General features: G+C 43.9%; 1 protein-coding gene across 6 annotated transcripts in view; it reads right to left on the reverse strand.

Annotated features, from left to right (window-relative positions):
- Window positions 1–13,738, reverse strand: part of CD96 (CD96 molecule) — a 31,589-nt gene extending 17,851 nt beyond the window's left edge. For 2 of the 6 annotated variants that reach the window (XM_048295481.1, XM_048295479.1), the window contains exons 1-5: window positions 12,025–12,220; window positions 9,410–9,628; window positions 6,075–6,500; window positions 2,507–2,616; window positions 827–1,049 (exon numbers count right to left, since the gene is read on the reverse strand). In XM_048295481.1, coding sequence (XP_048151438.1) covers window positions 827–1,049; window positions 2,507–2,616; window positions 6,075–6,500; window positions 9,410–9,467 — 817 coding nt within the window. In that variant the 5' untranslated portion in view covers window positions 9,468–9,628; window positions 12,025–12,220. Of the gene's footprint in view, window positions 1–826; window positions 1,050–2,506; window positions 2,617–6,074; window positions 6,501–9,409; window positions 9,629–12,024; window positions 12,221–13,626 lie in introns of those variants that run through there. The other 4 variants (XM_048295477.1, XM_048295478.1, XM_048295476.1 and 1 more) reach the window with 4 other exon arrangements.
- Window positions 13,739–13,964: the final 226 nt, after the last annotated feature.

Here is a 13,964-nt window from a genome sequence, read left to right on the forward strand (position 1 = left end):
GTGCCATCCTCAAGCTGTGGGCTTCCTTGGACAATTAGCTACAGTCAAGGGACTGTTGACAGGCCCACTGTTTAAAATTTACTTTAGGAGCTTTGGAAATATGTTTTCCAGACCAACTGACCTATAAAGACAAAATAAAGCCTGGTTTTCAAGTGGGCAGCAATTTTCTGATTCAGTTGTACCTTAGTGATTGTAGAGCAGTTCCTAAGCCACTTGAAAGGGAACAAGGCAAGTAACTAAAGATGGGGAAGGCTTACAGAATTAAATGCCAACCTACATGTTTGAAGTACACAGGCCCTGCCACTCCCGACCAGTTTGAGACCCCCACCAGGACCCTCATTTTCAGCGCCAGAGTCTCTGGCAGCGGTTGAATGTCACCTGCCTTTTGAGGATGTGACTTTGCTACAACGGTAGTCTCAAACTGCTTACTAAATTTTGGCCATAATTTCCTAACCACAGACAGCATAGCCATTGGGACACGGAGATCTTGATGACCAGTGTGCTTCCCCATAACCCACAAAATCCCAACATAAGCCTCCACATCAGGGTAATATACTGGCCATGTGCATGGCAGTGAGGTTGATATATGTGCAATGAATCTACTATTTTTTCATGCCAGAAATTGAAGGAATGGACTCACATTCTTCTAAGAACTACAGAGTTATTTACTAACATTTTACCTTATTGCAGCTGAAAAAATGACAAGGTAAATATATTTATATTAAAAAGCCCCCCAGTATCTGTCAAAGGTTATTGGCTTCAGAACCAGACAGGAGTCTCAGCTTTCCAAGTGCAAGGCAGCAGGCAGTTGGCGTAAGCCCCTTACCAAATACTCTCACAGTGGTGCTGCTCTTCTGGACTCTCTCCGGGTGGTACAGCACATGGCAGGAAAAGACTCTGCCATCATCAGTGATTTTGGGGGAGGAAATCTTTAGGGCATTGTTGAAACCCAGGAGGACTCTGTGCCTGTACAGCATGCTGCTGTTCCTGTACACAGCAGGACAGGAGGGCTCCTTGGTCACAAGTTCCTCTTTCCTGCCATTTTCACCCTGTGTACAGAAAAATCCACAAAATTGTGAAGCCCAGACACACACACAGAGAAATTTTTGTAAACCAGCTCTATTCCCACTATGAAAATCTTCCTTTGCACATTGTGTAGCAGTAAGTGGACATTTGCAACATCTGGGCTTTTTTCCCCAATATATTCTCTCTCAGAACTTCAATACCAAGAGCAGTCATCATCTTGACAATAAAATATGGAATAATGAGCTATGTCTGGTGAATCCTGATCTCTGTAGCCCGCAGAGAGAGCAACAGAGGTGCTTTCTCACTGCACCAATCTCTAAGTTATGCTGAACATCCCATACATATTAAATATGATTGAAATTTCAAGGAAAACTTTGCTCTTTTAGAATTTTAAGTAGAAAAACCTGATAATAATTACTAAAATTTATCTCCCCTTATTGTCTGTGTGGCAGCCACCCTTAGCTGTAAGTGCAGCCAGCATGTCCTGGACATCTGTGCCTCAGTACATATTTGCAAGCTCTACTCTGTATGATGCATGGCAACCCACATATATCATTGCGCTGACCTTTGGGGTTTTTTCCCTTTCCTCTGCTACTGTGTAGACTGAACCAGCAAAATTGAAGTAGTAAGGATAAGGGTGCTCCCTACAAAAAGATTTAAAATTTTAATATTAAGAACGACCTGCATAAGGCAGATCTAAATAGATAATGAACAAGAACAAAAGGTTAAAAAACCTAAAATATTTGAAAGTCGCCTTTAAGGAAACCCTTAACAGCTACAGCTCCTCTGTGACAGCATATATAAATGAACAAGCAAAGCTCAAGGACACTGCTCACTGATACTTATCTTTACACACCAAAATGAATGCTAAAAGGTTACATTAAAACATGCATATAAATATTTATCCAGAAAGCAAGATAAAGTACAAAAATATAGTGAGCTTCATATCTCACAGAAAATTGCTTAAAAATAGTTTTTCATTGGTTAGCTTGATAACTGGGTTTGCATGTCTTCGGTGGCATCTGTGACACAGAGGTTAACAAAACCAAAAACATTAGTCAGTACCTTCCTTTTCTATCTCAAAGCAGCCTGATGTCTTACTATCCTACACAGTAACCATGTATTTTTCAGATACTAAAGCTTCACTACAGAAAAACTCACTGGAAATCCAACATAAGAAATATTTTAGTTTTTTTACATTAGCCACTTTCCCTAGACCTGCTCTGTATGTGCTCCTAAAAAATTCAAAGCAATTAAGATGGAATTTTTCCTCTTTATTTCTTTAACAGCTATTATTTTGTAGTGTGTATGTTGCAACCCTATGTTTATACTTTTTCCCTTTATTATCACAGTACAACATGATTGATAAGTTTTTTAGCAGATTCTACAGGACACAGTAATGTAGAACATTTTCATTTCAATCTGCAAAAATACCCTGTAGTTCTTTCTGAACTTTATAACTGAGATGAGAAATACTTACCACTAGCCATTTCAAAGGATAAGTGGACAAATTTTCTGAGGTCACGTCCTCAAGGCATGGAATTTCTAAAGTCTCGTTTAACCACACTTTCTTCAGGTAGTGCCTCTCCTCTTTTATCATTGGAACAACAACAACAACAACAACAACAACAACAAAAAAACCCAAGCAGGAAAATCAGAAACATGATTTGAAAACCATTGCTGACTAGTCTTCTGTTCAAGGAACAGGCACTTTTCTGTTTAGAAGGGAACTGTAATTTTCAACCATTACCCATAGACACATTTTTTGAGTGAAAGCCCTGCATCTGATTCTAGTTGCAGTTTCATGACTCAATTCACAGCATTACCTGAATTTTTTGGCAATTCTTTAAAAAGCTTTTCTTCACTGCAGGATCACGATATCTCCTTTCGGGGCTGAGAATAATTTGAAGCTTCAATTTTTATCTTACAGTTGTTTTTTTTTCTGAGGCAATAAACCTTCATATCAGTTTTGTGCACCTCTATTTCCTTTTCTCTGGAGATATCTGCAGACCTTCTTTTCACTAAGCAAGCTATTCAGCATGTCAGTCAGGTTAAGATTAACCCTCCTTTTCAGTGTAAGTGTTCCTTTTGTTATTCTTCAACCTGCCCACTACCACAAAACTTTTCACTCTTTCCTTTCTCATCCATTTCAAAATCCATTTCACCATCTCCTACCCTACCCATTCTCAATCCAGGTTTCCATCCAGCTGTGGAGGCTGGGCAGAGTGATGCAGTGAACAGGGCGCTGCTGTGGTCCGGATGTTGGGTCTGTGAGTGTGCATGTCTGCATTTAAGCAGGAAGAGCAGTGGTGATGGGTGGGAGGTGCTGTGAGTGCCATGATCAGCACTGACCTCTCTGACCCTTGGCCACGGAGCAGGTGGGGGTGTGGTGCATCCTGCCATCCTCCCTGCCCTAAAACCTGCCTTCTCTCTTCCCTGGAGGCAAGGCACCAGCACACACTGCAGTGAAACTCCTCAGCTCTGTCCCCTGGTAGATCTGGCTTGCATGTGGAGATAGAACAGATATGTATTTCATTCATTTCTTATCTTGAGGGGAGTGAGAATATCCAGCTGTCCCAGACTGTCATGGTATTTGTCAGTGGGGACTTTCTGATGACTAACTTCCTTTGCATCTGGCACCCAAGCACGGAGCAATGGTGCCAGCACGCAGCGTATGCCGTGGAGATGTGAAGAAAGGCAGTGCCCAGAGCTGTGCCCGGGAGAGCCAGCAGCAGGAGCAGCTTCCCCCCGCATCCATCTGAGTAAAGAACCTGAGGAGCCAGTTCTCACAGCAGGACACAGAGTGAAGAAGCCCAGGGCTGGACAGTGCAGAGAGGATAATGAAAGAACAAAGCAAGCAAATCTCCAGTTTCTCCAGGAACAAAACTGTACAGAAGATTTTGCTGGGACAAACCACCATGCAAAAGTGCTGTACAGAATACAACAAGTATGGAAATGAGTAGTCACCCCAGGAGTTCAGTCTGGAAACAGCTTCTGTCTACTCTCACAGTCACATGTCCCAGATTCTTGCTTCCCCCTCCCATCTCTGGCTCGCATCTTCATTAACAGCCTGTTGGCTAAAGTCCTCTGTGTCTGTCTGTCTGTCCTATGAAGGCCTGCTGCTCTGTGGGCTTTTGACAAGTTGAGTGCATCTGGATTCACTTCACTTGGAGGTAATGAAAACTGTACTTCATCATAGACTATCACCTTTATCCATCCCACTCATAGGCTGGATTAAGTTTTTTTGCTTTCTTTTGAGTGGGAGTGGTTCATTGCAAATCTGGTTACCTTAAAATACAAACCTGCAAAAGGTAGCAAACTCAATTTTTTAGTTCTCTCTAGCAAGCAGTCATCAGTAGCACAGCTTGCTACATCATGTAGTTACTGAAAAAAGCCGCAATGATGCTGATATGAACAAGAGCTGCCCACACTGTAGACAGCAATAACAGCATTGAACCTGTCCATACCAAGGGCAAGAGAAAAGCAATGCCTGATTGGCAGAGTAACTGTACTAAGGTATGGAGAGAGAAACTTTTCATGAAGAACAGAAGCGTGGGAGGGTTTCACAGGGTTACCAGCACGGTTTGAACCTCACTGCACTCCCCTTGATCCCTCTGCCCTGTGAAGCACAGGAAAATTCCAAAAGTGTAGCCTACTACAACACACCCCATACAGCAGGTAGAGCGGCAGCTTCATCTTTGGCACAATTATCCAGTGTGCACTGTGTCCTCTGTGGGTTGGGCAGAGGTGCCAGCTCTCACTTTGCCTCTGCAAGTTCATCGGGGCAGGAGGGTGCCACAGGGTTGCCCAAGATGTGCCTCCAGGATAACAGCACCAAAATGCTTGGAGCTACTGCCACGCAGGGGCCATCAGTGTTAAACATCCCGGAGTATGAGTCTTGCACAGGACCTCCTCGTGCTACAGGAGCAACATGGTCCAGCGTGGGGACTACCAGTCTGGCCTCATGATGCAGGTAAAAGGGCAGTGGGAGCAGACTAAAATACCCCGAAATTAACCTGCACCCACCCTGCTCCTAACTCTTGAATGTCTGTTGCGTCGACAGCCCTGGGCACAAGCAGAGTGAGGACGTTGGCCTTGCAGCTCCTCTGAACTGAAACGGTGCCAGGTTTGTTGTATTTACTTCAATCCTTCTTGGGTTGTTAACAGAAACCTGGGTCAGAAAGAGGTTTCTAGGGCCATTAAATCCAGTTCCCCATGTGCACAACAACAAGCTCAACACCCCTGCCAAGTTCCATCTTCATAGCAGTTTGGGCTTTTGCCCTCACTGCTGACACTAAATAGCTGTTCCCAAAGTTGCTGCACTGACAATTGCCACTGTTGTTTAATTTGCAGTCAAATCCATTCTCATCTGATTTAAATAATTTGTTCCTTTACCAGGATAATTTAAATATCCTCCCTAGTGTTCACACTCTCCCCCGAGGCTTACTTACCAAGAGCAGTCATGCTGCTTTCCAGCTTCCTTTTGGCTGACAGAAGCAGCCGAATCTCCATTCCTGTGATTCTCCTAAGCAATTCCCCACTTTGCTCCAGTGTGTTTTTGGTGGTGGGGACACACATCCATCCATGGAGCTAACACCTAGCATGCCCTGCAGATGCCAGCCCTCAGCCTCAATCAGACAAGGATGCTTTCTCTTTCTGGTGCCCAGTGCTGCACGCCCACAGCAGTAGCACAACATGGTTTGAAGATCCAACATCCTTAGTCCCACCATATCCTGAGCTGCTCATCCAGTCTCCTCCACAATGTTTCTCCAAAATGAAAATGCAGAAACTGCCTGCCTCACCACCTTTTTTTCACTTTACTTTACTATCTAACTTTGTATTCCACCAAACAAATAAGGTTTCCTAATCAGAAGCTAGACAAAACAGCTAAAGAGTGCCTGGTAAATAGGAAACTGTACAAGCAACATTCAGTGGCACAAATGTAAATCCCAAACAAGTCACCATCACCAACCAAGAAATGTTCATCTATCCTGATATTTTCCCCCACATGGTTAGGAAACAGCAAAATTTCATTTGCAATCACTTACCTGCTGCCTTGACAATAAGTTGAATTTTTGCAGCCTTTGTCCCATATGGGTAAGTAGCAAAAGTGCATTCGTACTGCCCACTAAGGGACATGGTAACATTTTTCAGATGCAGATCCCACCAACTGCAGTCAGAGGTGGTATTTGGATTGGTGGAACACAAGGACTCTCTGTCATCCCCACGGCAGCACCTCCTCGTGCTGAAGGACACCGAAAAGTTGTAAGGAGCCACAGAAAACTTGAAGTAATGGGTGCCATAATCGGGGTGATATACAGCTATTTTGGTAGACAGGCTGCCATTAGTCTTGGACCACTGCGTCTGTATTACCTCGGTGGTGTGTGGTTTTGGGAGCATGCACACCAGGGTCACATCAGCACCTGGCAGAGCATGGACCACTTCTGTCTGGGTAATGACATCTGCAGTCTGGCCTTAAAAACAAACAGGATCATTTTCAGTGCAAGTGTTTAAACAAAGCTTTACCTAAGACATCTTTGTCATGACCTGGTGCCCTAGCCACAGACAACTATGAAGACCTTACAACTGTAACCACAGGCTTCCCAGCAAGGAGCTTTACAGCAAATCTCTACCAGTACAGACTTCAGAGAGACAACTGGGAGAGCAAATGCATGTGTGTCTGGAAGAGGCCAGGAAGGTCCTGTCATGCTTGTGGGAGAGAAATGAGAGCTCTGAGGGCCTCTGCGCAAATGAAAATCTTTCAGGTAAAATAAATAAAACAGAAGCTGGGCCCAGTTATTCCCCAGTTCTTCTTGCAAGAACAAATGAGATATCCCCGCTGGCCAATTCCCTGCACTGTCCCCCTGCCCATTGCCTTTGTGGCTTTGGCAGAGAAAGCCATTCTCCATGTTATTAAACATCTCCTGCATGTCCTAAAGGAGTGTCTGTCACAGTGTCAGAGTGAGCTGCTCTGGTGTGTGTGGTTTCTTCCTCAATTAATTTCATAAAGCAGGTGGCAGTCCTTAGTGTGCCATATAAAGGAGTAATGGATCGATGAAATGAAGGGGCTTTCAGCAGGAGCCTGTACTACTTGGTTTAGCTGCTGTTGTAGTAAAATTGATTTATAGCCCTTTCTCCCTCCTATGAGTAAGAGTCTTGCAGTCCCTAAACCCCTGAATGCAGGGCACTGACAAACTCAAGGAGATGAAGAATTTATGGAGGGGGTTGTTGCAGTGAGACAAGTAATCAATCACTCCCATCGAGCCATACACAAAAAGTCCCTTTTCCAAAAGGACATGCGAGTCCACAGAATAAAATGAGTTGTGAAGTTGTCCTTAGGTACAGACTTGTTGCCCCCCATTTACATTGCATTTTATCCTCCCTGTGCATCATAACATCACTGTATATTTTCTTTGGGAATTTGCCCTGCAGTCCTGCCAGCTGCAAGTGCCCACCACTCACCTTTTTTACTTGAAAAAGCCAGGTACCAATCCTTTGCTTTGCTGTGTGGTACAGGGCTCTGGGGCACCTGAGCCAGGGTCAGACAACCTCAGTTGTGCTGCAGTGTGCCCCACACTCTGCCAGCTCAGCCAGGAAGGAGCCAGGCAGGGACTCTGTTCACCCTCAGCTCTGGCTTGACAGGGAAAAGGCACAAGGGCAGAGTGATACATCCCCACAGAGCTGGCTCCGATTTGGTACCTGTCCACTGAAGGGTGACATGGACACTTGGAGACTAGATGTGTGGAGAACAAAGCTACTGAATGGCCATGGCCAACATTAATCTCTGCTGTTTCATTGCTGCATGTGTTCTGCTCGTCTTTTATTCTAAGAGATGTGGTGATGTAAGAGGGTAAATAAAAATAAGCCTGAATGACAAGTCTCACAGCCTTGTGCTGAGGTAAAAATTACTAAAACTATTTTTGTTAGTCCAAGGAGCTTATTATAGGAAATGCTCTCTGATTTCACCACAAGTTTTGCATCAGTAAAAGTTAAGGAAAAAGCAATTAGTAATCTTGCAATCAGACTATCAGGCAAAAGGCACACAACATTTTTTTGCTCATATTCATGCTGATGTTGCCTTAGGTCTAAGATTCATATAAAGAATGCCTATGAAGAATCACTTGAGTAATTTCTATTAAGTTGCCAAAGTTATATTTGTAGAAGCAACATCCTAATTTGCATTTGTTTCTTAGTAGCCTAGCACATTAGATTATTTTAACTGAAAACTTCTTGTGCAAAAGTGTTCTTAACTTTTTGCTAACATCCCAATATAAGTAATCTCATTTTATGTCAACTTTATTTTTCAAAATCAGTGTCCATTAGTGCATACTTGTGCTCCAATTGAAATTTCTTAGAGTAACTTCCAGACCTTTAGGTGTCTGATCTCCACAAAGGGCATAAAGGCCTCCACTTTCACCTTTGAGTGACTTCAGTGAGGATTTCATCCTCGGGGGAAAAAAACCCCAATTCCTATTTTTCTCTAATTACTATTGCTTTCTTATGTGTGCATGTTTTGAGGCTTCTATTCCTTTCTTTGCATTTGACATTTTCTATTTTCTATGAATACACGTATAAATTATTTTTCCTTTATTTTTAGGACCAGTTTGCCTCAGTTATATGGAAAAAAAGAGCAGCCTATGCCAGATTTTGAGATGCATCTTACCATGCTAGTCAAATACATGCAGTTTTTCCCTTCTTAGTGGAAAATTTTGTATCCTACAAAATTGTTCTTCCTAGCTGGTAATAAATATTCCTGCATTTATCATGGTCAGAATTTTGAAGGGGTGGGGGTTTGTGAACATCATACTTTTTCTTGGTTTTCCTCAGATTGCTTTTGGTTTAAACTCTCTCCGACAAAGACGCAGCCCTCCTTAGCCAACTTTTCTGAGTGTTTTACTTGAATGACAAACTTGTCTCTCAAGCCTTTAACACAGCACATGGGACTAGGTGGAGAAGAGGAAGGGAAGAATCTGTTTAAGGGGTTGCAGCTGTACAATTTACCCTTGACTTGAAGTGTTTCAATTCTTCCTCTCTCTGCATACACAGGTATGTAACACAGAGACAGAAAGGTATTTTTAATTTTTCCATTGAAAGCAGTTTTCCTTTTGGCCCATTTGAGAGGAGCACACCGTGCCCTAACTTCAAATGAGCTCATCCCTGTGATTATTCTGACAGGTTAGGCACATTGAATTAAGCAATCTGCTAGTCAGCATAAGCCATTTACTCCTTACTAGCTGCACATTATTGTTATTTGAAAGTTGTCAGGAAATAGAAAATCATTGCCAGTAGCTACAACTCTCCCTTGTGAGACCCACTAATGCCAAACTGCCCCTCACCACCCTCCATCATAAACTGAGTCAAGGTGTCCTCCTGGAGCTCTTACCTGTGACACTGGGCACTGAGAGCAAACAAAACAGAGAGAAGAGCCACCTTGCTTTCATCTTCACTTGATGAAGTTCTGGTGAATAAGTATCTCTGTTGGTGCTCCCTCAGAAAAGGAAGTTGAAGTGGCCTGCCCCGTGCAGGCAGGCAGATGTGCAGCAGAGTCGCTTAGCATGACTTCAAAGAAATGCTTCATTAAACTGAAAGCCTCAGTTTCCTGCTGGAGTGATAAAATAAGTACAGCTTGTGAAACCTTTAAGATGAAAACATTACTTACATTTTAAGTCCACGTTGAAAACCAATTTTTTTTCCTTTGCCTTTTCAGGTTAATTTAGAAGAAGCAGTTTACTGGTTTACACACTCCCAAAAACATGCCAGGTACCTAAGTTTGACTATGTAATTTTTGGGGATATGGTTTGGGAGTGATTATGGTGGTGCCACATTAGCTGTGGGACTTGCTCTCAAAGGTCTCTTCCAACCTTGATTATTCTGTATTTTCTGGGTACTATATGGTAGACTGCACACACAAAAAAAAGCTGACTTTCTTTCTTCCTTCATTTCCTTCATGTATTAGTTCAAAGTATCTCACATATACTATTTCTAGACCCTCTACACTCAGAATCTTTAAAAAACACAGCAAAATATCAAAAAACAATCTCCAGAAATTAAAACAGATGAGATGAGAGTTTCTTCATTCACTTCTTTTTCCTCCTTTTCTTCCTAAGAAGGAGAACATGAATTATTTTCTGCAGTTTGATGAATTACAGCATCACATGTGACAATGTCCCTTGGTGTAGTTAATCCCTGTACTGTCCTTCAGCTGTCAGTTTTGGTTATGGCAGCACCCTCAGGTGGAGGAGCATGGTTCCTGGCAGTCCTGTCACCTGTCTCTATTGCAGGTCACCTGTATATCCTTCTGAGCTGTCCTGGAAGCACACTGCATTTCCGTGAGCTAGGCACACACCTGCCAGCAAAGCATCTCATTGCAGGCAAGTCATGCAAATTGGCAGCTTTTCAGAAAGAAACAGGTTTGAGTTCTTGCTTATCACGCTTCTTTCCCCCAAGCCAAAAAGAGCAGGGCAGGACACCTCACATGCACAGCGTGGATATGTTATTTGCTGGCTCTTCATGATGTGGATGTTTGGCAGTATGGATGGGCAAGAGGCTTGTTGCCCCTGATAGCTCCATCCTCGGGGGCCCAAGGACAACCCACCATGTGGACTTTGGGACAGAGCCTATTACAGCCCATTCCTCAGGGAAGAGAAGGCAAGTGTCACAGTCCCTTAAACAGGCACCTCTCTCTGCCAGCAGTGCCCTCCCTCAGGAGGGAGTCCTTGACTGATCCGAGTCCTGACATGTCTTTTCCTGACTTCCAAATTTTGCTAACCATGGAGCTCCCCACACCTCTAGCATGCAAGGTACAAAGTAAAAGGTGAAAAAGAAAGACTCTCTGGTCATTTTCCTATTTTGCAACCTGCCAGGTGTAAACAACATCTATACCACTTCCCTAATTTATGCATATGCAACCTTTTGGTGTCACACTTAAACAGGCTCCAGCGGGAGCTAATAGTGCTGGCCAGGCTATGTCAGGGCTCCACATGTCTTGGAGAATAAACGCTGTTGCACAGTTCTTTCTTTGTTTCCATTGCTCTTCTACCTGAGGAAATGCACTAAGAGCACTTGCAGGAAATGCACTGGATGCCAAGGTTACTGCTAAAGGAATTGTCCCTGGGGATGAAATCTCTGTTTGTCATTCAGAAACCTGACAGAGATCTGTCTCAGAGGATCAAGAAGTCCTGAAGCTGAGGATAAACAGAATATTGAAGCCATTGTAACTGACAAGCACAGAAGGGAGCAAAAATACTAAAGAGATATGTTCTGGTTTCCAGTTCAGACCAAAGACCACAAAGAACCCAGAGATTACCTGCAGATACTAGAGTCCAAGAAAATCTGACTTCAATCTAAAATTTGGATTTTCATTTATGATTGCAGTTACCTTAGCTTCTCCTGCTGATCAGGTCATGTAAGGTTTGTACCATGAGAGAATGTATTTTGTCTTAAATGATCTTTTTTATTGATCTGAAACACGCATCACAAATTGACAAGACAGCCCAAGTGCTGTGTGGCACATTCAAGAGACACAGAAATCCCTGAGCAGCTTGTTTGAGTTACTAGATCACTGTATCTTGCCATTAGAATTTGTTTCCCCCCCTAAAATAACATCCTAAAAACATACTGCTGCTATGTTTCATTGTGTTGGCTGAATGCAGCCACCCAGCTCTGTTGCTGTGCTTGGTGATTAAAGACAGACAAGAAAGAAACCTCCCAGCACGATGGAGTTTTGTTCAGTTCAGAGCTGTGTTTTGCCGCAATTCCTGCCTTAAGCCCAGGTCTTGAAATAGGCACTCACCCTGCTGCCAACATTCATGTGCGTGAGTAGCACAGTCCTGCCTCTGCAAATGACATCAAAACCCATTCTGAGACACACCACTTATCTCAGCCTACTGGCAGGGAGACATCTCTTCCCTGGAGCCAGACTTGAGGTCCTGCTCACAGCAATACAAATTATTACGAGAGTTTCTTCTCCCACTATCCCTTTCCTGGAAAATTACTTACAGGCAGCTTTGCAAATGCCGTGGTTGGATGTAACACATCAGGTTACGGATGGCGAGGACGAGAGGAGGTACTGAAACATGTCCAGGGACAGTGGACCTCACTGGTAGCTGGAGAGAGGATACATCTGTATTTGGCTTTTCCTTGATGGAGAAGCTACAGGAACGATTGCCTAGAGCTGGGATGTGCAGGCTTTTCCTGCCATTCCAGAGACACCCAGAAATCGCTGCAAGGCTGGGAGGTTTCAGAGGAAAAGAAGCTGTGCCCAAGCAAGTGACACACCTTGTCAGTGGATGTGTGAATCACAGTGTTTTCTTTTAGGCTGGACAAGCATTTGACCTGGTTGATAGTCCCCAGTGTCCCAGGGGGTGTCAGGAACAGATGGACTCTGAATATCCTCCAGGATGGGTTCCTGACGGTGCACTGCAGCGAGGGGCTATGCCCACTGCACAGGCACATCTCATGCAGCATTAATTTTTTTTCCACTCTGGTGGGGACGGCAGAGGGGGATCCTTTAATTATTTTCTGCAGATCTGTTCACCACTGGAGGAGGTATTTTAAACACTACAAATGACTCTTTCCATGGCAATCACCCTATTATGTGTCATGCTCACAAAACCCTCCACTGCAATACATTTCTTCTGCCTCAATTACAGTAAGCTGTACCTAAGGAGGAAGCACAGCTACAGTCAGTCCCACAGAAAAAGAAATCTTCAACTCCAGAGACAAATTCAATTATTCACAAAGAGATCCTTTTTAGAAATGCTAGTGCACGAGCCGTTCCTGCCAGAGGCGAGGATGATTACCCTTGCAGACTGGTGTCCTCTAAACATTGCTTAAAGAAAGCACTAGTCCCTGGTGGAAAAGAAAGGGAGACTTTGAAGTAGGAATTTCATTAAAGAGTAAACTAACCTTTCAGGTTTGCTTGGCACTTGGCACAGAAACTCCCACTTCATCACTGTGTTTTGGTTTTGAACTTCTTTGAAACCTGCACTAATGGCTTCACAGCCGGTGGGCACCTTTGACCACAGCACCTCATGGGGGGTTGGATGTGTGGGTGGCACAGGATGAGGGGCAGCTTTGCAGGGGACAGGGCACTGAATTGGCAGTGGGACACCCACTGGGCTTTTTCAGTGATCCCCTGCTTCCTCTGTCTCTCCTTCCCACACGTAGTTCTGGTGCCTCTCTCTTGCTCACAGCATTGCCTCTTCTGCATAGAAGGTAAGAGGGGGATAAGAGGGAAGAGGGTTTCTTCCTCTGCTTCCTCCTCGTACTCCTCCTCCCTCATGGCTGCATGTGCACACCTGTACCCTATGTATGACACAGTCCAGCCCCATTTTGAGCCAGGGTCTGGAGGCAGCATGGCAAGGCACACACATTTCCCTCTCACCAGCAATTTCTCCATCTGAAAGGTGTTTAATGCTCTGAGCCAATTTTTGTTCCCTATTCACTGACAGCTCAGAGTATGGGAGAAAACCAAGGACATGGGTGCCTCCCTGCTTCAACTTTTTAATTACTTTTTCTAATTAGAAGGCCTAACTTACACGTCATGTTTCAGAGAAAGAGAGCATATGGTGATAAATGGAGGATAATGAGCTCCCTCACCTTCTCTGCCATTCCAGCCACAGGTCCCTGTGGTCCTCTGCTCCCATTTAATGCCGTTTCTGACCAATGATGTTTCATTGGGGTAAGCTGTTGAGCATTTCCTTGTGCAAAGTGCAAGTTACTGAAAAAGCAGAGTACGAAAAGTGCAACCAATGAGCAAAACGAAACAAATAGCAGGCACATTGACGCAACAGTGAAATACTAATGAAACACCACCGTGTGAAAGCCAGCCAGACATTTCCATCAAAATTAAAGACTCTACACAGACATAGGCACACATGAGACCAGCCCTGCTTTCTTTGGTCACTTTCTCTTTTCTAGATACAGCACAAGCTGTG

This window comes from Corvus hawaiiensis, chromosome 2 (genome assembly GCF_020740725.1).
Source record: "Corvus hawaiiensis isolate bCorHaw1 chromosome 2, bCorHaw1.pri.cur, whole genome shotgun sequence".
Classification (NCBI taxonomy): Eukaryota; Metazoa; Chordata; class Aves; order Passeriformes; family Corvidae; genus Corvus; species Corvus hawaiiensis.